At 37.1% G+C, this 27,514-nt stretch overlaps 1 protein-coding gene and 1 long non-coding RNA gene across 2 annotated transcripts in view; one reads left to right on the forward strand and one right to left on the reverse strand.

The window, feature by feature from the left end:
* Positions 1 to 27,480, forward strand: part of LOC133391738 (uncharacterized) — an 80,208-nt gene extending 52,728 nt beyond the window's left edge. Inside the window, exons 2-3 of the long non-coding RNA XR_009765190.1 lie at positions 21,764 to 21,830; positions 26,141 to 27,480. This is a non-coding gene — a long non-coding RNA (uncharacterized LOC133391738). The remainder of the gene's footprint in view (positions 1 to 21,763; positions 21,831 to 26,140) is intronic.
* Positions 8,743 to 19,296, reverse strand: LOC1274154 (cytochrome P450 4g15). The gene is made up of 6 exons (XM_558699.7): positions 19,165 to 19,296; positions 18,505 to 19,083; positions 17,181 to 17,378; positions 16,419 to 16,601; positions 9,578 to 10,495; positions 8,743 to 9,468 (listed from the first exon to the last, which is right to left on the reverse strand). Exons 2-6 carry the CDS (start codon positions 18,722 to 18,724, stop codon positions 9,290 to 9,292), a joined length of 1,698 nt encoding a protein of 565 aa, XP_558699.6. The 5' UTR covers positions 18,725 to 19,083; positions 19,165 to 19,296; the 3' UTR covers positions 8,743 to 9,289.
* Positions 27,481 to 27,514: the final 34 nt, after the last annotated feature.

The following is a 27,514-nucleotide window of genomic DNA, read 5'->3' on the forward strand; positions in this document are numbered from 1 at the left end:
CAGTCCAGAAAAGACAGCAGAGAACACTGAGACTAGCCGCTTCACATCGAAAGGATAAGGACGTTGATAGCAGGCAGTTCAGGACGGATCGCAAAGAACCGTGAGAGAAACAGGTTCAGTTTGAACCTGGTTGGGTTAAAAATAAGGATCGCGGCCCGGATGCTTGCATGTTGGAACGGATCGCACCTGGCAGGTTCGGAGCGCAACGCGCATCACTAATTGCTTTACTATGCTCAATTTCCAAAATTATGGATTCGATTGTTCATTCGTACCTGTCTCCTATTGGCTCCAGCTATATATTTCCTCTCCAGTTTGGCTACATGCTCAAAAGATCCACCGTTACTAACCTTATGTGTCTACAGGCGGTCCCCGAGATACACGATTATTGGGGACCGAAAACGGCCGCAAAATACCGCGTATCTCGAATTTCCGCGTAAGTCGAATCTCGTGATTTCCAGCCAAAATATTACTAATTTTCGTGCAATTTTGCAAGTAGGGGGTGGTTTTAGCCACCAAATTAATTATTTGATATGTTTCTAATGAATTGAACAGTTTTAAACCTTTTTAAATGGTATTTTACATTCGATCAATACGGAAATTATTTGGTATTTCACAATGGATGTGTCACATCAGTACAATTTGCTTCAAGAACTGTCAAATTTTGAAAACCGCGTATCTCCGAATCCGCGTATAAGAGGTACCGTGTATCTCGGGGACCGCCTGTATTATCTGTTAGATATCCGGCTCTTTCATACGCAAGCCAAATTGACGCCATATATACCGATATGAAAGCAGCTTTTGATAGCATACCAATTAATCTCCTGTTAGCTAAGCTTAAGAAACTTGGCTTCGGAGGTTACCTTTTAGATTGGCTCGGATCTTACCTTTCTGGCCGTTCCTACAAAGTACGTGTCTGCGATAGTTTCACCGAAACATTCGTAGGTCTCCCTGGCGTACCTCGAAGAAGCATGTGTGGCAACCTTGCGTATTACTGCAACGCACTGTAAAGTGCCGAAAGCTTTTAACCTTTGTAAGGTTCCGTACACACCTTTACGCTTCCGTGTCTATTGCGAAACTAATACGCGTTCCTCTATTAACACTAATACTACAAACTTATACTACCTACGCTATGTAAGGATCATTACACTACTACCACGAAATCTTCCAGTTGAATTTGTACAGAATAAAATTAAGTTAGTCTTATCTCGCAATCGATCTCGATCACATCTCTTTCCCCGTTAAATTCCTACAAATCGAAAGAACTGCGCCAAAGTGGTGACCCCGACGTGATCCACCATCATTTAATCCGTAATTTGTTAATTCATTACCGCATCGAACCGTGCATCGCAAATTAAGTGTAAATTCGGTTGATTACGTTTTCGCGCAATGATGAATAGTGAAGATAAAAAAACCGACGCCGCCGCCGACGGCACGAGTAGGGATGCAGCACAATCGCTCGTAGGAGAAATAAAAGCACCGAGACTAAATCCGCCCAGCATGACCGACACAAACATCGAAACCTATTTCATGTCGCTGGAATTTTGGTTTGCGGCATCGGGGATCAGCTCAGCATACGATGTGCGCCGATATAATATCGTGATGGCTCAGGTGCCACCCAATAAGCTGACGGAACTACGCTCGATCATCGATGGCACTCCGGCATACGATAAGTACAAATACATCAAAAGAGAGTTGATAGCGCATTTTGCCAATAGCCAGCAGCGCCGTCTTCAACGTGTCCTCTCGGACATGCCGCTAGGAGACATGAAACCTAGTCGTTTATTTAACGAGATGAAGCGAGTAGCGGGCGATGCATTGAGTGAGGAAGTGCTGCTTGATTTGTGGGCAGCTCGATTGCCGCCACATGCTCAAGTAGCGGTGATCGCTTCTCGAGGAGATGCTGCGGATAAAACGACCATCGCTGACGCCATCGTTGATTCGATGGGACTACGAAAAATCGACGCCATTGACCACATGCAAAATTTTGCGATGGCGCCTTCCCACATCAGAGAACAGGAGGTTGTTGACCCTATACAGGAACTGCATCGTGAAATCGCCGAATTATCTAAACGGCTCGAAAGAGTTTTGCCCAACCGAAGAAATGAACGCGGACGATCGCTTTCCCGTTCTCGTCGTAGTGATTGGAACGATAACCGTAGCTTAAGGGAGCCTTCTACCGGACCGTGTTGGTATCATCGCACGTTCGGCAACGACGCCCGGAGGTGTCGAAAACCGTGTACGACCGGTGCACGATTTGCATCTAACCAGCAATGAAGACACTCTGCTGATGCTATGGGGGAACCCGGCGAACATTCCTCCACAGTTACAATCTTTCGCTTAAAAATTACGGACTCAACCAGCTGCATGCAGTTTTTAATCGACACGGGTGCCGATGTGTCCGTAGTGCCGCGAGGATTGCATTCAGCAAAAGTGAAGCCAACCTCTCTACAACTGTTCGCCGCAAATGGGACACCAATTAAAGTTTATGGAGAAGTTCTACTAAAGGTCAATCTTGGCCTCCGACGAGAATTTTTGTGGAGTTTCCTGATCGCCGACGTCACATCAGGAATAATTGGTGCCGATTTTTTACGAAATTTCGATTTATTAATCGATTTAAAAAGAAATCGCCTCATCGACAACACCACCCATCTCGAGTCTAACGGATCGCTTGCCAAATCCAGTAAGTACTCCATTAAAACGTTTAATTCAGTGTCACCATACGCAGATTTACTGGCTCAGTTCCCGACGATCACCCGTCTCGCACCCCCGGGGACGATCAGCCAATCGACGATCTGTCATCGAATTGAAACTACAGGACAACCGGTATACGCTCGACCAAGACGCCTGCCTCCCGACAAACTAGAAGCAGCTCGAACTGAATTCGAACACCTGATGAAACTCGGCATATGCCGACCCTCAAGCAGTAACTGGGCCAGCCCTCTTCATATGGTAAAAAAGGCGGATGGGTCCTGGCGACCATGCGGGGACTACCGTGCCTTAAACGCCCAGACGGTTCCAGATCGATACCCTCTGCCCTACCTTCAGGACTTCACGACCATTTTGCAAGGTAAAACTATATTTTCCAAAGTTGACTTGCAGAAGGCGTTTCACCAGGTTCCCATCCATCCTGACGACGTACCTAAAACGGCCATCACGACACCTTTTGGCCTCTTTGAGTTCTCCTTTATGACGTTTGGATTAAGGAACGCAGCTCAAACCTTCCAACGCCTGATTCACGAGGTCGTTCGGGGACTCGATTTCATCTTTCCGTATATCGACGATCTGTTCATCGCTTCGTCTTCGCCTGATGAGCATCGGGAGCATTTACGCATGCTGTTTGAGAGGCTGAAGCAACACAACTTGGCAATAAATGTAGCCAAATGCGAATTCGGGCGTGACACACTCGATTTTTTGGGACATTCTGTCTCCGCTGAGGGGATCCGTCCGCTTTTGGAACGCGTCGAGGCCGTCAAGAATTTCAAACAGCCCAGTACAGTTAAAGATTTGAAAAGTTTCTTGGCCATGATCAATTTTTATCGGCGGTTCGTCCCAAACGCGATCCAGGTACAGATTCCTCTGCTGACGATGATTCCCGGCAATAAGCGAAACGATCGTACGCCGCTGACCTGGACCGATGAGACGATGGCCGCATTTAACCGTTGCAAGCAACAGCTAGCCGAAGCAGTTTTGCTAGCTCACCCCGCCAAATCAGCCGAACTATCTCTCTGGGTCGACGCTTCAGATATCGCTGCAGGCGCGGTATTGCACCAAATTGTAGATGGAAACGCACAACCGCTAGGATTTTTTTCGAAAAAATTCGACAAGGCTCAACTTCGCTACAGCACGTATGATCGCGAGCTTACAGCGATTTTCCTGGCTGTGCGGCATTTCAAGTTCATGCTAGAAGGACGAAATTGCCACATCTACACGGATCACAAGCCGATCATCTTCGCCTTTCATCAAAAGCTCGACAAAGCTTCCGATCGCCAAGCTCGTCAATTGGACTTCATCGGACAGATAACGACGGACATAAGGCATATAGTGGGCAAGGAGAACATCGTTGCTGATTTGCTCTCCCGCATCGCTGCCATCCAAACTGTGCCTACGCTCGATTACGACGCCCTTGCTGATGACCAAAAAATCGACGAGGAAATCCAGGACATTCGGCAAGGTAAATTAAAATTGTCATTGAATCTAAAGTCTTTTTCGATTCCAGGCAGTAAGAAACAACTGCTATGTGATTGTTCAGGCGATCGCATTCGACCCTTCGTTACGAGACGTTTTCGTAACACAGCACTGCAGGCAACACATCATCTTTCTCACCCTGGCACTCGTGCAACGGCCACAATGATGACGGAGAGATTTGTATGGCCCAACATTCGCAAGGAAAGCATCGCTTTTGCTAGAAGCTGCCTACAGTGCCAACGATCGAAAGTCACTCGCCACACGCAATCGCCTGTGTCTCGGTACTCAGCACCCGACAGTCGATTTGCGCACATCAATATAGACATCGTGGGGCCTTTTCCTCCGAGTAGAGGAAACCGTTATTGCCTGACAATCATCGACAGATTCACTCGGTGGCCGGAAGCATTCCCCATTCCAGACATGACCGCGACAACAATCGCCGACGCTCTTGTTTCCGGGTGGGTATCCAGATTTGGCGTTCCTGCATGCATAACGTCCGATCAAGGGCGCCAGTTCGAGTCATCGCTGTTTTCCGAACTAGCTCGGTTGCTCGGATCCAGCCATTTCCGGACTACTGCGTACCATCCCCAATCGAATGGTATCATCGAACGATGGCATAGGACACTTAAATCAGCAATCCTCTGTCACGATGCCGACCACTGGAGCGAGCATTTACCGATCATATTGCTCGGTTTGCGGACAGTGTACAAGGAGGACATTAAAGCTTCACCTGCTGAGTTGGTATACGGAACGACCCTCCGAATACCATCGGAGTTTTTTGTTGACGTATCGCAAAGCACGAATGAAGCTGAATTTGTCACAAAACTACGAAGGGCTATGCGTGATCTTCGCCCCCAGGAAACCGCGCGACACGGAAATCGAAGTGTATTCATGCATCAAGACCTGCAAACGTGCAGGAACGTATTTGTGCGTAACGATTCAATTCGACCATCGTTATCACTTCCGTACGAAGGACCGTTCGAGGTGATGAACCGAACCGACAAGTTTTTTAAACTGAACATCCGTGGGCGCACAACTAACGTTTCGATAGATCGTCTAAAACCCGCTTACGCGCTGGAAGAACAGCAAACGCCAATTATTACGAAACATGCTGCCACAACTCCTACTATTACTCCTTCGGCTAAAGTCACGCGTTCGGGTCGACAAGTTATAATCCCTTCTCGTTACCGTTAACTTGTCTAGGAGGGGAGTACTGTGGCAACCTTGCGTATTACTGCAACGCACTGTAAAGTGCCGAAAGCTTTTAACCTTTGTAAGGTTCCGTACACACCTTTACGCTTCCGTGTCTATTGCGAAACTAATACGCGTTCCTCTATTAACACTAATACTACAAACTTATACTACCTACGCTATGTAAGGATCATTACACTACTACCACGAAATCTTCCAGTTGAATTTGTACAGAATAAAATTAAGTTAGTCTTATCTCGCAATCGATCTCGATCACATCTCTTTCCCCGTTAAATTCCTACAAATCGAAAGAACTGCGCCAAACATGCTAAGTCCTTTGTTTTTTGTACTGTTTGTCAACGATTGTCTATCTGTGCTCCCTCAAAATAACTGTCTCCTCTACGCCGATGATGTAAAAATCTTTTTACCTGTTGCCTCATCTCATGATTGTAATGTCCTACAGCATGTGCTGGACAAATTTTCTGATTGTTATGGCCTTAATGGTCTCCGTTTATGTCCTCAAAAATGCTCTGTCATATCGTTTGGATACCACCCGGTATCACTACCATGGCAAGGCTAGAGAAAGTCTAACGCAAATTTACCCGTAATGCCATTCGTCGCTTCCTTCCTGATCTGTCGTCTATTCTTCCAAATCATGTCCGTTGTCGCCTGCTGAGTTTGGAACCTATCCAAGTCATACATTCTATCATCCAGTCCCTTTTTGTTGCCAATCTTCTCTCCTCTGACCTTGATTCCCCATCTCTCTTGTCGCGTTTACCCCTTTATGTTCCGTCTCAACCCTTACGCCCCAGAGCTCTCCTCTACCTTGAATTTCGCCGAACCCGTTATGGCCAAAATGACCTACTCCAACGAGCGTTAGCTACCTTCAATGACCACTCCGATCTCTTTGACTACCATATCCCATCCTCCCGTTTCCACTCCCTACTTCGCAACACTATCACCCTTCCCACTCTATAATTCGATAACCCGTACATTCCTTCCTCTCCTTGGTTTTAAAGCAACATATTGTTAAGCCTTAGTTATTTAATTAAATAAATAAATTACATAAATAATTCGAGCCAAAATGTCTCCAGCAAATATTGAACCCTTTACCTTGTACACACTCAAGGATTCTGTAAAAAAAACTACTTAAATGTATATCAACATGATGATCGCAATCAATTCAGTTCATTTGCGAACAATGACAAATCCGTTTGAACGGGCTCGATGTATTGAATTGTATAGGTATAATTTCCATACCAACAGAACACAGCCCGCTGTGCAAAGCGACGGAAGAAATCATGGCGTTCGGAGAACTTTCTCATGCCTTCTTTCCCGCTGCGCAAAGCGATCGAAAACTTTTCCAACTCAAACTGCATACATATTTCACAACCCATGGCTGTGAAATATTTCGCATTCAAAATTGTTGCAAATTTATGAATGAAATATTTCGAAATTTTCTGCACTGAAATTTTAGCATTGAAATATTTCTTCGATCGGAATCCAAGCGTTTTCCCTGACATTTCTGCTCGCATTTTCGATCGCTTCTGGCGGAAAGCGATCGAAAATCCGAGCTACAAAACTGCTCGATTTTGTCGTGCGGAATGTCAAGGAAAACGCTTGGATTCCGACGGAAGAAATATTTCAATCCAAAAATCAGCGCTGAAAATTTCGAAATATTTCATTTATAAATTTGCAACAATTTTGAATGTGAAATATTTCACAGCCATGGGCTGTGAAATATGTTTGCAGTTTGAGTTTGAAAAGTTTTCGATCGCTTTGCGCAGCAGGAATCCAAAAATTTTAGCGCTGAAAATTTCGAAATATTTCATTTATAAATTTGCAACAATTTTGAATGCGAAATATTTCACAGCCATGCGCTGTGAAATATGTTTGCAGTTTGAGTTTGAGAAGTTTTCGATCGCTTTGCGCAGCGGGACCGAAGATACAGACAGGAAACATGATGCACAAGCAAAAAACATGATTTGACAAACGGCGAGCGGGATCCACCGCTCATAAGGTATGCGATTTGGTACTAGTAGAGAGAATTATTGGCTACGGGAAAAAGCCACCAGCTTGAACCATGGTACACCATATTGGTGAAAAGGTTTAAACTATTTATAAAAATACTGTATTCAGGCTGGTATTATTGAATCCGTTCGTAACGGCGGCGTACGTCCCGATACTCATTTTCCTAACGTACTAGATGGTTGCTACAGTTATTCACCGCGGCGTTGTAGTACCGGGCTTTAGAAATGTGTTGCCATCCCTAGAATTTCAGAGTGAGCGCCGTACGTTCCCGCTACGAACGGAATCAATAATGCCAGCCTCAAACAATTTTATGGTCCTCAAAAAAAATCAACTTTTATTTAATTCATTCTACACTTCTTCTCTAGCCAAGCACCGACACCAGAATCTCCTTCATCTTTTTGCCGCCATCGCCCGTTAGCTCCTTCGAGCATCTACTTTGTCCTCTCTCCATTATCATGCTCTGCTTTCTCTCACCTTCTCTGCTACCTCACGGTTCAGGTACTTTATTCGCCTGTACGAATACGGCCGCCTTTATCATCTGCCATTGATGGTCTCTATCGTAGCGACCAAGGTCGCTACATTGAGTATTGGCTGTGTTAGGCAACGATAGATATTTAATCGAGGATATTCCAGGTGCGCAAAGAACACAACGACCGTTGCAAACCGTGTACGCCGTTGTTAGGCTGAAAACATGGGGTAAACTACAAGAGCTTAGAATGCACTTAGAATTTGAGCACGAACAACCAGAAGGGAACGAGTTGTTAACAATTTCCATTAAGGGAGCCGAGAACTCTAAGGACAGAGATGTAGCGATGGTGTCAGAACTGTAAACGCACCTTAAGCTAACAACGAGCAGTTTAGGCAGGAGGATGATAGATCGGAGAGATAGAATTAGAGCATTAGAGAAGCGATCATACGCGAAGACGGGCGTTGATAGGAAGCAAGTGAATAAAGTACCGTTATAGTTTATCAAATTTCCTTTCCAATAACATATTATACGTCCACCTACTACAAATATTCACATCTAAACTCATTACGCGCAATAAAAATAGGAGCAAAATTGGAAAAAAATCGTAGTTTGGAGAGATTTTTCAACACTACGAAGTTGAATTGATAGACTTGTTGCATAATAGTGTGTTCTTAACTAACTATTTGGCTATGCAATAAACATGGTAATTTTGTAATTATATTTTTTCCCTTTCGACCGCCTTTAACCCGTTGTACGTTTCGGAGAGAATCGCCGTCAAGGTAAGAGAAAACCACCGACGCCTCGTAATCATTGCGAAGGTGATGGCTGGTGTTCGATGGTCAAGAAAACAATGAAATCCAAGACAATTGTTGTTTACATACAAATAATGTTTATGACAAATAACTTTATTGATCTTTTAGTGTCTTTTCGGAGTGAAAATGAAAATGCAGCATAAAGAGTAAAAATCGTAGATGGAGTGAATGGTACAAAAAAGTGACATAGGCCTGAAATAAATGAAGAGACCTGTCCTACGCATATCATTCAATCTTATATTTAAAATAGTTATTACTGACGATCCATTTTGTTTTATTGGTAGAATATAATGTTTGCTTTATAAACATTATTATATTCGATTTTTTTCGAACCTTCACAAAAAGTTATCCCCAACCTTTATTGACATTGAGTATCCCTATTTTATTTATTGTTTGAACACAATCACAATTTTATTCATGCGAATGTATTCCCATTTAAAATGTGAAAAAGAAGAATAATATATTACCTCAATGCTTTTCCAGTGAACAAAAATAAAAAATGTTACTTGTTATAATAACTTTCATGAGTTCATAAACAAATGTCTACATAGTAAAGTATAATATAACAATGAAGTTTGCATGCTCTGTAAACGTCCAATCCTCATAATGTCTTCGATTTGCGTTGACGTGGTTCAAGCCGGATCTGAAATCCTTCCTCGCGCTTCAAAATGATGTCGGCCTGCAGCTTGAATTCTTCCTCTTTTAGATCGGAATAAACGCGAAAATTGCGCAGGATAGTAGACAAAATTATCTTTAGCTTTAACATAGCATATTTACGTCCTGAAAAAAGGAAGTAATGTAACTATTAGTATCTTTCACTGCGAATTGTTTACACAAAAATTTGATTTTATTAAACTTGTATTTAACTTTTTTATAATTTTTCTCTTACCGACGCAACTTCTTGGACCTGCAGAAAATGGCACGAATGCATAATAATGGCGATTTGCTTGCTTTTCGGGAAGGAAATTATCAGGGTTAAAAACGTCAGGGTTAGGGTAGATCGATTCCAAGCGGTGAAGTTTAAAGGTGGCTACTGTGATGGTAGCTCCGGCAGGAACTACGATATCACTCGAAGCTAGTTTTAGATCTTGCTTTAGCGAACGAGCAATTATAGGTACTGGCGGATACATGCGTAGAGTTTCCATAAGGCACCGCTCTAGATATTTCATTTCTAGTGTATCCTGGAATGTGGCTGGACGGTCTGATTCTCCGAAAATTTCATCCAATTCTTGGATAACTTTATCCTGAATTTGTTGATGTACACCCATCATCGAAAGGAAGAAGCTACTACCAGCTGCCGTAGTATCATGGCCTTCGAACATAATCGTATCCACTTGGTTTTTTATCTCCTCGTCCGAAATAAGTGCACCATTTTCTGCGCTTTCAAGTAAAAGGTCCAAGAAAGCCAATCGTTTTTTTTCGCCTACATCGTTCTCTTCTACGTCCAAATCATCTTTCAGGTTGGAAGATTGACCAAATGAAAGGCCTTCCACTGTGTTTGTCTTGGTGCTATCACTCTTGGATTTCTCAATATTGACTGTGTTGATTGAAGTTGTAGCCAAAGAGCCACGCGTACCGGTATCAAAGGCTGCCTTCTTGTTGCGAATAACCTTTTTTGTCAAACTATGAATGGTATTGAGCAATTTAACTTGTTTCTTAGCGTACTGAGTAAGGTTGAAAAATAGATCTGGGTACAACCACATTTTACGATGGCGCAGATGCAGAATATCGCACATTTTCATCACGGCCATTGCGTAGTCATATCCAGATTGATCTTGTGTCTTTTTGGATACTCCCATTGCAGTTTCTGTGAAAGCATATGTACAAAAGAAAATATAACCAAGTATGAAAAAATAATTGGAAGATATAGTAAACAAGGGAAAATTATGAGCAACTTATGAATTAAAATGAATAGCCTCTCCGGCTGGTATATCACCAACCAAGCAAAACATGTAGAGCATTAACTAGCTATTTCATTATGTGGAAAGATAACTTGAATCCCTTATTAAATATTGTTAAACTGTTTGTACGAAAATATGAGTTTTTCATATGATTGCACCACTCAAGCGCCTCCTATAACCAACGCAGCTGATGGCAACACAATGCGGCCCGGGTGTGAAACAGTGTATTCGAGAAATTTATGGCAATTAATTTATGGCCAATTTAATTCAGGTATCATTAACGTTTTTAAGTAATATGCTGGAGTTTTGGCATCGTTTGATAATAATTAGGGACAGTGTCCCAAAGTCTTGAGATAAAGTATGTTAAACCCGTATTTACGGATAGAATGCATAGAATTTGACAGTGGGGCGAAATTAATTTTCATTTCTTTTGCACAATATTGATCAATTCTATAAATAACTACTACTATCGAACATAAATCACAATACTGGCTGTGAAAATGAATCCATGGATGTATGTATACGCAGAAGATCATACTTCATTGCTATCATTGCAAACATGTAAGGAAGTAGTGGGCCATACGGCTAACGGAACATTTCAAACAACTCTTGTAGTACTAGTGATGGGTAAAGTTGGCAAAAATCCTGATCCGACTCCGATCCGACTCCGATAATTTCGGAACCGACTCCGAAAGGTAGTTCCGTAGCCAGCATTAATCCGAGCCGTTCGGAATCGTCCGGAATCGCCAGGAGCCGTCCAACTCCGATTTCGGTCGACTCCAGCTGCCTCTGATTCCAAGCGACTCCGATTCCAAACGACTCCGGCTGGCTCCGGACGACTTCGAGCGACTCCGCACGACTTCGAACGATGCCGGATGACTCCGGACAACTCCAGACGACTCCGGGCCAAACTATTGGTACGGATTTTGCCGGAGTTGGAATCCAACTAACGAAATCCCGCCTCGGATCAGATCCGTGAGTGCGCTCCAAAGAGCACATCACTACACTGAACAAGGTAGGGGACTTGTTAGTTGTTTGTCTATAACATGTCAATTGTTGATAAACCGCTCAACTTAGTTTCAACGTAACGATTTATGCAACTCCATCTATCATAAACAAATAGTCAATTCTCTTTTACCGAGCAGACTGTAGATGTAGAGTGAAATTTAGCACGGGGCAAAAATAGTTCAATTTTGCAATGGTTTATAAATGATCTTATTTCATGATGTATGATATATTAATGTTAAGTTTAAACTTTGACAATTGAATTTTGCAATAAGCTTGTAATTCAGAATGTAATATTTTCTGAATCAAAGGTTCTAATATTATTGGTCTCTAAGTACTAAAAGCATAATAATAGTTCACAACTCTGTACAAAAAAATAAAAAATATTTTTGGGAAAATGAAGTATCTTTTTTGATCTATTTTCGATTATAGCTGCGCTTGCTAGATTTTCCAGGTCTTGCTCTAAGATCCTTTATCTTATGATACAATTTTTTGATTAGAATATTTTCTGTTCTTCTTGGCGTAACATTCTGCGTGGACATGCCGGCCTATACAGGCTTTCCAGACCTATTCAATAACACATATCTAGATAGTCAAGAACTTGCTACGGGACAACGGTCTATTCTAGGCTCGAACCCATATCGAACTTTACCACGGGACTGCCCCTTCAGAATATCAAATATTGAAATTGATACAACAAAACTGCACAAGGGTAACATATATTTTAGTGGCTGATAAAGTTTTTTTAAATCAAAGATGAATACGTAATATATAACCCAAACACAAACTCACCTCATAAACAGATAAATAAAAGCTGACCATAAAAATAAATATATTGATATAGTTTCACTCGTCATAAATTCAGTAACAACAGAGCATTCTGGATTTTTTCTTGGATATTTTTGACATGTATTATTATTTTCACTGAAATAAGCAAAAGAAATGAGATTTTTTCAAGTAATTTATCAAACAATGACCAAACTTCGCCTTTCTAGCTGATTGAAAAATCGACTTCAAATCAAGCAATCAAGTTCACGATGTGGGTTGATTACAGTCGTTATACATTTTTCTTCTTCTTCTTCTTCTTTGGCTCAACAACCGTTGTCGGTCAAGGCCTGCCTGTACCCACTAGTGAAGTGAGCTTGGCTTTCAGTGACTTATTGTTACCATAGCAGGATAGTCAGTCCTACGTATGGGGGCACGGTCTATTCGGGACTTGAACCCATGACGGGCATGTTGTTACGTCGTACGAGTTGACGACTGTACCACCAGACCGGCCCAAACATGATTTTTTCCGTTAAAATTCGTACCGCTCATGAAGCAAAGTTTTCAATGTAACCTTTTGTGAAATGCTCAAACAATCTTACGGTTCTACAATAGTAGAATCTTCCGATTGGTAATTCTACTTTCCAAATGTGATTCACATGTCATGTAACGTGAGTAGCAAAGTATGTATTCTAACAGGATCAAAATGATGTTTGGTTTATTCTGACCATGTTGACGTTCGGCGTTGCAAATTGCGATAATAATTAGCGCATAATAAGATTTTTTTTTGCTTGAAATCTAAACCTGGTAATTTAACGCAATACACTCAGTTTTCTGGATCAGTTTTCAGTGCGAACAGCATTATTAAAAACATGCAAGATGCTTTTTAACAGCTGTCATTATTTGTGGCAGCTGGGCTGTTGAAAAAAACTTCACTCGATTATTAAATCATGCCGTTTGCATTAGAAACTGACCCGTACAACAGTATAAAATAAATGTACAGAAATAGTTTAATTAGTTTAGATCTCATACAAAAATAAGAAATAAAAGCAGTGAAGGTTACCAAACAGTTACGTAATTTCTTGAAGGGGTCTCTTCCAACGTTACTTTTTGCGACAATAGGAGGAAAAGGGTAAAAATGCAATTCTAGCGTTACGTAATTGATTGACGAAACCTCTTGCTGCTACTATGCATTTGTACAGTTTTATTTTATTAAAATAATTTTAATTTTAACTAATAATTTATTTTTTTAATAATTTTTTTTCAATTTTAATGTTAATTAAGCGAATGATAATATTTGATACAGAAAAAGAGTGGCATGTTTGTTTGGCTAGTTATTGGTAGGCACACTTGTTACTTCTGTCATTAAACGGTCTTTTCCAGGGACATTCATTTTGAGTCATTTAAGGATATGAAGCAATCATTTAAAACAAAAAAATATATTAAGAAACCCAGTAAAAAATATTGGGTCGTTTATTTTTTTATTTATTACAAAATATTATGATAAAATATCTAATTTTTCAAAATACTACTACTACTACTACTACTTTTGGCTCAACAACCGTTGTTCTGCCTGTATCACTACTTGTGGGCTTGGCTTTCAGTGACTTATTGATATCCCCCCATAGCAAGATAGTCAGTCCTACGTATGACGGCACGGTCCATTTGGGGCTTGAACCCATGACGGGCATGTTGTTAAGTGGTACGAGTTAAAATATAATTTCAATACAATATAAGTTGATTTTATAACAACCGCTTGCTATCTGATAGCCATGGCACTCAAAGTAATACAGAAGCCATTGGAAAATAAGAACACCGTTTACTCTTCTTCTTATGGTACCCGTCGTTACTTTTCTCTTTTTTTTATTCTCGCTCAATTTCCTTCTTAACCATTCTGATACTCTTAGCAATGTCAGTGTAGTCCAAGAAAATAAAAGAAAAATAGAGGATAGAACAGTATCAGACAGTATAAAACCAATATTTTATAAAGCGAGCTTTATTTAAAATACTGGATATCTCGTTTGTTTTTACTTCGATTCGTCTAACGGAACATTTTTAGTTGGCGAAATGTGATGAATTTATTTTTCTTTCTGGATTTATAAACATTAATTAGAAGAACGTCGGGAAGTATCAGGTGTAAAGATTGAGACAAGATAAGAATTTGATGATTTAGAAACAAAATATAATTATTCACTTTGAAGTTGATTAATTGATAATCTAAGTTGAATGTAAACATCCAAAATTATCTTGAACTTGTTTGGTTGACAGTTTCTAACATGGTTCGAAAATCAACAAGCTTTAGCAAAAGTTATCTAAGAATCATTATTTTAGAATCATTCCCCAGTTCACATTGAGTTGAAATCAAGAATCAAAGAAGAATAAGATGAGTTGATTTACTCATGAGCTAAGGTTAAAAACAAATGCAGTTCTTTATTTTTTTAATCACCTGGAGTGCCACAGGAATCGTATACGATAGCCAATGAAGGCAATGCCTATCATTTATAGAAAACAAAACAGGAATCATTAATTTCAATTTACATTTTCTACGCAAATAAAATGCGTATGTGCATCATACGATGTTAGAAGATCTAAATAACGCTAAACAAGCAAATTTTATTAGTGAGATTTGGAAATGATATTGTTATTATTTAATTTATCTTTCTGGTTGATGATTTTGAACAATAGTATGGAATCGAAAAGCCATACTAACATAAAAATTCGTTAGATAAGTATATAGCGTACATAGCATATAAGCAATATTAATGTTCACTTCATTTGAATAAAAGTTTTTTTTTTACATAATCTCCAACGTCTTTTAAGTATCTGAAGAAAAAAATATATGAGAAACACACACATGTGAAAGTTGACGTCTTCTCGTTTTGATTTTGAAAATGTATCTCAAAACACATAATGAAAAAAAGAAATCAAAAAATGTAATATTTTTTTTCATTTTTGTTTTTTAAATATTTTTCATGTGTAATGGTTTACTTATATTAAAGACATAAAGAATAAGTATTTGGCTTCCAAGAAAAAAAAGGCCTTAAAATAGTACAAATATAAAATTATGTAAAATTCTAAGAGAAAATTACAAATAATTGAGCGCATAGCCTAATTTGAATTTCGATTTAATTGTTTTTGTCACAATCCGCTTAAATATGAGAAAATAGATTTTTTGTTTTGATACTATATGTTCGATATATCTATTGGCATGCTACAAACCTCTAGTTCGAGGAGGAAGCTGTGTTTGTGTAATAGCGTTTAGTTGAGAGATACAGTGCTCAAAACTGGTTTTCTGATACTTCAAACGATTATTATGCAATTGCAGTCGAGAGAAAAATAACGAGCACCGTATCTTGTCAGTGACGGGAATAAACTATAAGTAATTCAGCTGTGAGTCCAAATGAGTTTTGTAGAAAAAAGTAAGAAAAGTAATTTCAATAGATAATGGGTTGAAACATCACAAAAATTAATTTTATTATTGTGCAACTTTTTATAAGCAAGCTTTTAGCATTAATATTTTAAAAAACTATTGTAGTAATAGAAGGAAGCGTTAACATAATATGAAATTAATAAGTGTTCGTGACTATTTTATCTGTGTTTCTAAATGTTAGGGTTAAGTTGAAAGGTTTAAATATTGATAATAAGTATTGAAGTATTGAGTATTGAAGCCTATGTGGCAAAAAAATATGACAATTGAATAAAAATACAAAAAATATGCATTGTGCTTTGTATACAAACATTTTTTCGCAGGATAATTCAGTTATTCTTGCATTTTTATGGTTTTCATTCAAATGAAAATCAAAACAAAAGATGTACGCATATAAATATATATGCTTATTCACTGCAGTGTTTGGAGAATTGAAATGTTAGGGATAAAAACATTGCGTTAGACTTTGTAATACAGATCAAATTAAAATGCCTATGAAAAAATATCTGCAGTCTGTTTGAGTTATTTCAATCAATTATTTCATTATAATATAAACGTAGATCTTTATAAATATAGATAAAACATATTTAATTGGTAAAATGATTAGCATTTTTTACTAGTAGTTCACTTACCTAGAAGAATTTCTACTGTGCATTCGCTCATATAGTCGTGACAGTCAAAGACTTTCCCATTCTCGTTCTGCATCTTCTTTACTACAAGACGAGAGTTTTCATTGAATAAATCAATAAAGCTCTTAAGTACGTTGAGATGGAAAGTAGGGGCAATCAGTTTGCGATGTTGACGCCATTTGTGTCCTATTGAAGAACAATTCAAGGTAATCATTTTATAAATCATAGGAGAAACACGAGATGAATAAAATATTACATTACTACCGAGGGTTGTTTAAAATATTCCATATGTGAGGTATTGCACAAGTTGTATTGAATAAATAGTAAATTAAGACTAGTACCGATTATTTTTCAAATTTTTAAATAATTTTCTTAGTGTATACCTTATGATGAAAAAGGAATAAACAGCTTATTTATAGCGTAAATAATTATTGCTGAGTGGAAAATTATCTGAACGGTTTTACATGTTTACTACTGTTTCGTAAAAAAAGTTAAATCGTGCTTGGTAGCGTTTTGTGGATAAGCTCAGCGTTTCGAGAAATTCCGGATTCAATGGCTCTGACGATTAGGATAATGGCCGCTTCCGGTCTGTTGATGCATATGATCTACCGTACCGTATCGGCGAATAGCGAGCCGATTCGTTTACCGGTTATATATGCAAATCTAGTCATCGTGTTTCGTGCCAATTGGTTTTTTGCTTTTCGTGGGCAGCAGCTTGTCAAGCGTCCAGTGCAGACGTAGACACAGCTTTATTAACATACTTACCGGTGCTTATAAGTAGTCCGTTGCCCAGCCAGGGTTTAAAGAAGCGGTATTCAGGGGATTTGTCAATGTAAACATGGCTGCTAAGAAGCAATTCTATATCGCGTGGATCCACTAGAAAGACGATTAGCTTCGGTCCTATCCATATTTTAATCACTTCGTTATATTCCTTGCCCTTCTCGATAATTGTGCGGAACACGGCTTGAAGTGATAGTCAAGAAAAAAACATTAGTCAGAAAACTTGAGCTATGCTAAAAAGTTTCATGAATGATGTTAATTTGAATTGTTTTTGTGAGCGATTGTTTTGTAAAACAAACAAAAAAATAAATGTAAACCTAAATCTAACCCATTTGTAACCCTTCAGGTCCAGGAATAATAGTGAGCAGGTCATAAACTTGCAACATATCTTACAACGCTTTAGAATTAAAAGTTGCAAATTTTCGCTCTTTACATTTTTGTGCTGCACAATTGTAAGCCATAACACTATTCGACCTGTAAGAGCAACTGTTCATTTAAATCACTTCGTAAAACGTGAGTCAATAACCCCCATTCCCTGATTAGAGTTGATTAAGGTTACTGGCCATAACAAACGTTACTGAGGGAAACGTTTCCGCTATGGAAGAATAAAGAACATAAGGCAAATGAAATGCATGGTACCAAACACAGGAGGGACATAGATAGCCAGTATAGATGAATGTGATTTAAATTTGTCAAGTCAATTATACCCTTAAATATATCTAATCCCTGAAATAGCATATCTAATGAAAATTATAAAGTATACTGTATACAAATATTAACTTAAATATATATATATATATATATATATATATATATATATATATATATATATATATATATATATATATATATATATATATATATATATATATATATATATATATATATATATATATATATATATATATATATATATATATATATATATATATATATATATATATATATATATATATATATATATATATATATATATATATATATATATATATATATATATATATATATATATATATATATATATATAGACGCACACATACACACACATACACATACATAAATATATATGTATATATGTATATGTATATATGTATATATACGAGCTGCTCATTCTAGGATTGAACTCAAGACGGACATGACAGTCGTTTTACAATTATATTAATCTAATATTTACAAAACAGTATGTCTTCCATATTATTCATGATTGAATCATATTTTTAACATGCAAAAAAAACCAAATGCTTCTTTATTCACCACACAGGTATGATCTGCAAGCTGGACAAAGTGGTATGATATACCAACTACTTACAGTGCGAACTGCCAACAAGGTCTAAGGCGTTTCCAATCAAAGGGAGTCCTTTCGGTCCAGGTATCCGTTCAGCTAGTTCTAGCATGTGGCGTCGTGATAAACGCCAATAGAAAAACCACAGCAATAATGCAGGAGTAAGCAGGAAGTAGAACATGTTGATTGGTGAAATAATGTTGGCACTACTATTGAGGCCATCTGTATGCGCAATTGTTGCTGACATGTTGTTTCGTTAACACCAGTAAAGGTTTGATCGATGTATGGAAAAAGACAAAAGCTTTTTCTGCTTGTTATGTTATTTTGCTCAAAGTCTCTGACCACCACTTCTCAAACAAATGTTTGGCTTGCAAATTCTTAATCAATCACTTTATTATAGCACTTCTAACACAATCGCTTAAAACACTTGAGGTGTCATTTAACAATATAACGCAATATACACAGTTCCTACTGATTTTTTAACTCTTCTCTAGCGAAATTATTTGCTAGACATTTCAATCAACTAAAATGGACTGTTAACAATATCTTCACAAAGTTAACAGTCCCACTACAAGTGAACTGGCTCTCGATCACCTACCAAAAGAACTATCGAATTAAAGAATATCAAAGAAATTAGAACAATATTTTCCAGTTAATGAAACAAAATGTAGTAAAGACACTCCCAACCGTAAGCTGTTGTCACTCAGCTCGAACTACTGCAACTGACTGCAGAATGGTGTTTTAAATTTGTTTTTATAGTCAGCGTAATTTTCTTGGCTAAACCAAGTGCTTACGATCGACACCGGAGGGGACCCAGCAACCATGACAGAGGCTGGTTTTCCGGTTAGATGTACGTTCATATACGCACTCAAATTCTGTTACAAACACATACTCATGGTAGAGGTACTGATCGCATGCTCTTCGAATGAAGTCCATTCAATGGGGTATGATGGTGAACTTCCCTTTCTATACATACGTACAAATGCGACACATACACTTATGAATGCCATCAACTAGTATTAGACATCAGTCTCCAACCTAAACCAAATCCCTTCCTTCTACGCTACGAGCCCCTCATTGCTTTGATACTATATCGTGTAGGTCTATTAGGTCATCTCTCTTGGCAACCATTTACTTTTTACTCCATTTTCTTGAACAAATTTTTGTCTAATGTCTAAGTATTTGAAAAGTTTTAGTAAGAGCAAAGTCAAGTTTGCTTGAGTTTATCAGCTCGTTGAACCAATTGAGTAAAGTAATTACTCCTGTAATTACAAGTAATCTAGTAATATTTTTTAAGTATTGAATGCAGTTTTGTATTATGGAAACATTAACAATAATGATCTACCAATTACTGTGTCTTTGATTATACAGGTACAACACCATCAGTACCTGTATAATGAAAGACACAGTAATTTAAAGAAATAAACCAGTATGGCAGATGAAAATTTAAACAATATAATATTAATTTACGCTAGTTTTCCTCCTATTAAGTTATAAAAAATGTGAAACGTGTTAAATTTGATCATATAGTTTACACAAAAAAAATAGTTCGCAATTAATCAATAGAAACCATAGTACATTTATTTTGGACATTGAATATACGTTGGTAAAAAGGGATCAATTCTTAGACGAATAGATTCCCTCTAAAAATGATTGAGTATCGGTTGCGTGGTATAGATAAGCCCAGAAAGACTGAATGAGTCGGCTTTATCGTGTTGGTCGTTACGTCAACAAATACGAATAAGAAGAGGAAAGAGTTATGCCTGCTTTCTAGCTAATGGAAAAGACGTAGTAAAAGTACAAAAATGATGACATGTACTTCGTTTAGTTGATTCAACCAAGATGCTGTCAACACAGGTTCTATAATGTTGACATCTAACAATTCTGAATCTTACAATTGAATCGTTTAACCTAGTAAAGTATCATGCACATGACGGGAATGGATAAAAATGTAGATGTTAGGTTCGAAAAATAAAAAATGTATATATATGTATATATATATATATATATATATATATATATATATATATATATATATATATATATATATATATATATATATATATATATATATATATATATATACATATATATATATCTATATATATATGTACACATATATATATATATATATATATATATATATATATATATATATATATATATATATATATATAAATATATGTGTATATATATATATATATATATATATATATATATATATATATATATATATATATATATATATATATATATATATATATATATATATACACACATATATATATATATATATATATATATATATATATATATATATATATTATATATATATATATATATATATATATATATATATATATATATATATATATATATATATATATATATATATATATATATATATATATATATATATATATATATATATATATATATATATATATATATATATATATATATATATATATATATATATATATATATATATATATCTATATATATATATAGAAAAACTCATCTGGTTAACATCCCTGTGTATCCATGAAATAATATATGTTTTTTTTTATTTGATGGATTATTTGATGGATTATTTGATGGATGTACAGGGATGTTAACCAGTTGTGTCAATTTCATTTTTTCGGCGGACCACATGTTACGTCTACGCGAAGAGTCTGTTGCGGGCCGCAATTGCTAACTTTAATATCGATGTTGAAGGCAAATATGGACTGGATTTATCATTACTTCATAGCGTCGCGGGCCGCACACAGAATCTTCATGAATACTTGCGGCCCGCGGCCCGTTACATTGACATACCTGATACAAACGATACTCGGGGATAGTTGCAGAATTGCGATCGTGCACCATAAGTTTAGATTTGAAAAGTGTTTTTCCTTACGACGTTACGCCGCACGATCAATTTATAGGCGAAATTATAGGAGAAATTTTTGAGTTTTATAAATAACTATATTCCCTTTTCAATGCTCATATATATATATTGCTTGCTCTTACAATGCTCTTGAATAATATAAAACTACTTTCATTTTATATATATATATATATATATGTATATCTTACATATTTATCTTTGCTAATTATTTCCGGAAAAGATCATTCTTCACGCTCCAAATGTTTTATTTATCACAATTACAAATATCTTGCTCTTACAATGCTCTTGAATAATATAAAAATTACTTTCATTTAATTCGAACAATACAACCACGTCAACAGATATTACTAATAAAAACTTTTATTTTTCATGTTTTTATTGTTATTCCCTAAACAGGAAATCTACTGTTATTTCATGTAACAAACTGTTCGTGGAATGCATAAAATTCCTTAACAGCCAGACGGTATGTATCCTAAATCGTAATTGTTCTTTTCTTCCGGGATATAAAATAAGCTCATTAATCATTACGTACCATCTTAAAAATTACTTATCCTCCCTTTCTGACACAACAAACTTATTGAATCATATGCGTAAGAATGGTTATTTTTAATTTGCATTAGTTGTGATGCTTTTAATAACTGATGGAGTAACTACAAGTTACTTACAACATCGCGACCAGAAGTTATTACTTGCAACTATTTCACATCTAGTCTTCCTAGATACCAATCAATGGTTCATAGAAACATATAGTTTGAAATGAAATGAAACGCCCATAATCTCTTTGAACCTTTGCTGGAGACCATTAAACAATATTTATGTAGAATAGATTTTATTTTAGATTCTATGTGTGTTTAAGATTCTATAACAAATATCGTAATGGTTTACTTTAGTTATAGTTAGTTACACGTAAATGCTAAAGGATATTTTTACTTCAGCTGATTACAGAAAAAGCAAATATGTAAATTAACTTCATGTGCTCTATAGGTCTTGAGGAAAAAAACGAAACAACTCGTGTGCACATAGTCAGGAGTGAATAATGTCAGTTGGTAATTGTTTTCCTTTCGGCGTTGCCAAGTAGCTATTTGAATAATTTAATTATATAACTTCATTTTCTTATGCGGTTTACGTCGTGCTAACATTGGGATTATAGGTTAGGGCAGGTGTCGCAAACTTGCTTAAAAATTAACTAAATTTAACACAAATGTAGGTATCGTTTATAAGTAAGAAAAGCCGCCGCTCAAAATGTGAGTCAAGCAAAGAGTGGTGGATTTTGTTGAAATCCCGTTTATATTTATGATCACTTCTGCTAAATACTGTTAAATGTTAAATACATTTGATTTGTTAAACTGAGAAATATTTACCACAAGCTTTCTATAACTAATTTATTTGATTCAATAACATTCGAATTATTGAAGCATAACAGTTCAAATTAATAATAAGTATAAAATAGTTTCGAATCATAAATATTTAAAACATTGTAAACATGTATGTGAGTGAAACCATTGGTTAGGTATATGGTTGGACAACATGTTCAAAACTCTAAATGTCTAGACAAGCGTAAAATTAAAGTAACACCATCATGTTTTTTATGCAATGTTTGCGGCTTTACCTTACCGATGAAGATTTGTTTCGCTCAGGATGTTAAAATAACCTGTTCAACGCCTTTCAAACACATTATTTTAATATATTGATGGTTTTTTACGACTACCACTTAAACCCTATCAAGAATTGCTTACGTGGGTATGTATGCTATTGTATGTTTTAAATTGTTGCCGAATTTGATAAACAACTATTTTAATTAACAGATACGTCACTTATCTGTCATACAAACATTGTTTTTTATTGGAGTTTTGTAGTTTTTTAACATTTTTCGTTACTCTGCCGTCTCAAGTATCTGTTTAAAAGATCTTTGAACCGTCTATATGGTCTTAATATACTTCTACTGTGTACAGTTTTGCTCGAAGGTCTCAAAAGCATGTATAGGCCGGCATGTCCGCGTAGGACGTTACGCCAAATAGAAGAAGAAGAAGTATACAGTTTTGCATTGAACATTATTTTCGTACGCCTGATGCTGCGTTCAGTCCAATATTTGTAATCAAACGAAAAAAATGATATCCAATTGTAAATTTTTCGAATAACTTATCAAAATTATAGAAAATTATTAATCAGAACTGAATCATAAACTAAACGAAACAAAATGAAATCAAGTAAAAGATATTTTTACGCTGTGGTTTTATTCTTGTTTCGCACCTATTCCAGGAATATTTCAGAGTTATTGAAAAAATACCATCAACGTAGTGGAGTATTTTGGAGGTGGAGTTTATTTAAACATCCTGGACTAATAAAATTCTAATCGATATGGTAGTGCCAAAAACACATGGGAGAGCTATTTTAATTTTATGTAGTGTATAACAAAAACAAACAAATAAAAAAATAGTTAACATAATATTGTGACATTCATACTGAAAAGATATTGTTATTGTAAAGGTCGCCTTAGACCTTGCGTTAAAGTGAACGTGAAATGTTGTACGTTCGCTACATTTAATTGAATATTAATCGGAATATTGCTACCACCAAAATACATGAAATTCAATTTTTTAACTATTGAGACTATTAGACATCCTAAAATAATGAATTAAATGCAGTTCCTTATTATTCCCAGCTAACCGCTATTGTTCAGCGTGAACAATGCATTAAATTCTGAGTGGAGCAAAATGTATCTCGAATTCTTGAAGCGCTTCAAGCGATCGGGCGAAAATTCCAAGTTTCCCTCTCTAAATGTTATGTCTTCTTGGAAAAATATTTCACCGTGAAAAATGCCAACGACTAAAAGCCATATGGCTCAACAACAATTTCGCCAGTCAATTAGTCAGTCAGCGTACTGAAACCACAGATGGATTTTTTTCAAATTTCAAATATGATCATTTTGTTGGAGGCGAGATAATCTTAGGGACAAAAGGATTGAAGGGCCAACGACACAGATTCATGTGTTTTTTAACACCTTAGCGTGAATTAACCTCTTTTTTTACAGTTCTTTGTTTAACATTTGTACGATTGCGAAGGTATGTACCAAGGACTGTATGGAATTTGGGTTACCTGATAACCTTCTATATCCTTAATAACACAGCGATCGTTAGGTAAAATCTTGTGTACAATAGCTGGTTCTTTAAATTTTGAAATCAACTTTTTGATTTGGTACACGACGGTGTCAACGTTTCTTATTACGACAAAATCACCTATCTCGAATTCAGGAGTCGGTTTGTGGTTTTTAGGAAAGTATTTTTCATTAATTTCCTGGTTGCGTGTAATGTTTTCTGATGCTTTATTAAGAATTTTATCTGGATCTTGAAGTACGTTGGTTTTTTTCTTATCAAGAAACTCTGTTGATTCATCATCATCATGGCCTCGTTACTCGACGCCAAAAGAGAGAATAGAAGGGATGAAATTCATAGATGCGTGCTTGATATTATGCAATGCATATTCGGTTGCGCTTAAATGTGAACTCCAAACACTATGATCAGGACTATTTGAGAGTTTACTAAGAATTGGGCGAAGAATGCTGTTAACTTGTTCAACCTGTTCGTTCGCTTGAGGTGAACATGTTGCATTTAAGACGTGTTTAATTCCATTATTATCAAGAAAACTTTCAAAAGATTGAAAGTAAAGTATGTTGCTCAGCCGGTAATAATTCGCTTCGGGCGACTGTAATAAGACATATATTGATTGAGAATGTTACAGATTTCTTGAGCATTTGTCGAGCGAGTAGCATAAATTTTAGTTATTACTTTTTACTAATTACCATATTACTAATTTAGTCAGTCCTTATTTTGGCTCATAAACTACCTTATGAATACACGATCACACTTTACAAGCGGCCGTCACCGGGGCCTTTCTAGCGATCTAAGAGAACATCGATGAAGTGAAGTGGGTGGTAGGAGGAAAAAAATATCAGTCTGGGATTTTTTTTTTAAATGGAGTTTACTTTACTTTATTTATTTTCATTGTTTACTATTTTTAAATACAATATAATGGAGCTCTGATTGATATTAGACCTTTTGTGGCTTTTACACAAAATACTGGATAAATTTAACAGTTTCATGATAGGATCATGTTTCAGCCATCGCATTAGAGTGGAGTTCTTCTGCAGGGAAAAGTTTTTTGAAAAAAAAACCCTGGTCACATTAAGGACTTATAGTCTAAGAACAAAATAAAAACTAAGGAGAATCTAGCCTCAACTTTATCTACACTAATATTTCCTCTATTACATTAATATTTACATTAATATAGCCTATTTACTAATCGCCACTGGCTGGACGTGCGATTTGTTTTATACTTTTCTAAAGTAGATCAGCATATTGTATTATTTTTATCATATTTGTTCTTACGTGAATGTCACTAGTACTATGCCAAAGTGGTAAATTAAGGATTCGTTCAAACAATTTGTAGAGGCACTTTTCTCCCAAACAGGGTATGAATATAATAATATAGGCCGTAGGATTTGTTTATAAAGCAAAAGCTTATTTTTTAAGTTTAATTTTGATTTCCTGCTAGTAAAGCTATATAGAGATCATGAGGTTTTTGTTGCAGAGAGTATTCTATTTTCAATATGTTTTTTGAATGTTAACCTTTTCTCGAGTGTAACCCCCAAAAATTTGATTTAATTTTTCCATTCCACTTCATTATAATTAATGTTTAATTTTCTATCTGGAAATTTTCTTCTACTTGTACAACGCGAGAAAAAAATACTTCAGTTTTTGATTCATTTACTTTCAGCTTCCTACTTGAGGGCTACTATGGACGGGGTGCAGTGCAAGGTGAGAGTGACGAACATGCTTTCGGAATCGTTCGAATCGCACCGGGGTCTGAGGCAAGGGGACGGACTCTCCTGTTGGCTGTTTAACATCGCTCTGGAAGGTGTCATGTGAAGCGCGGGCTTCGACATCCGGTGCACGATTTTCACCCGAACTCTCCAATTCCTTGGCTTCGCGGATGACATCGACATCATCGGACGTATAGTACAACTGCGACGGTGTGCGAAGCGTACACCCGACTGAAACGCGAGGCCGAAAGGATTGGATTGAGGATCAATGCGACGAAGACAAAGTACCTGCTTGCCGGGGGCTCTGTACGTGATAAAGCCTGACTCGGAAACAGAGTATCAGTTGACGGCGACGATCTCGAGGTGGTAGAGGAGTTCTGCTACCTTGGTACGATCGTAACTTCGGACAACAACGTAAGCAGCGAAATCCGAAGGCGCATTGTTCAGGGAAGTCGTGCCTACTACGGGCTCCACAAACTCCTGTGATCCAGAAGACTCCAGCAACACACGAAATGCGCCATATATCGCACACTGATTCGTCCGGTAGTCCTCTACGGGTACGAGTCTTGGACTATGCTGACGGAGGACGCCAATGCACTCGCCATTTTCGAACGGCGGGTACTAAAGACTATCTTTGGCGGTGTGTGCGAGCAGGGCGTGTGGAAATGGAGGATGAACCACGAGCTAGCTGAGCTGTTTGGCGGTGCTGATATCCTGACGGTCATCAAAGCCGGAAGGATACGATGGCTGGGACACGTGATGAGGATGCCGGACTCATGCCCCACTAGGAGGGTGCACGTCAGCGACCCGTTCGGCACGAGGCGTAGAGGAGCACAGCGAGCTAGTTGGCTGGATCAGGTGGAGTCGAACCTGTCGGAGATCGGATGCAGCCGTGGTTGGAGGACTGCAGCCCAGGACCGAGTTTCCTGGAAACGGATTGGCGACCTGGCCATGTCTACTAGACGTGCTCATACATGAGCAGGCCAAAAAAAAGAAGAAGAAGACTTTCAGCTTCCATATTTTGCAGTATCTTGCATACTCATTTAGCCCTTTGTTTAGGCTTTTTATAATTGTTCTTCGACATTTGGCAGAGGAACTAATCGCAAAGTCATCAGCAAAAGAGTATTGTTTGACATTTTTCATTTTTGGAATATCGCATGTGTAAATATTAAACAGAATCGGTGAAAGTACGCTTCCTTGAAGCAGGTCAGGCTAGGATTACATTCCTGAATTATGTGTGTAACAGCAGCTAATCTTTATATTCAGCTAAAATAAATATTTTATTTTTGTTTGATCGAATCAGTTTTTAACCGTTATTCAAAAAATTG

The sequence above is a fragment of the Anopheles gambiae genome, chromosome X (genome assembly GCF_943734735.2).
Source record: "Anopheles gambiae chromosome X, idAnoGambNW_F1_1, whole genome shotgun sequence".
NCBI classification, from domain to species: Eukaryota; Metazoa; Arthropoda; class Insecta; order Diptera; family Culicidae; genus Anopheles; species Anopheles gambiae.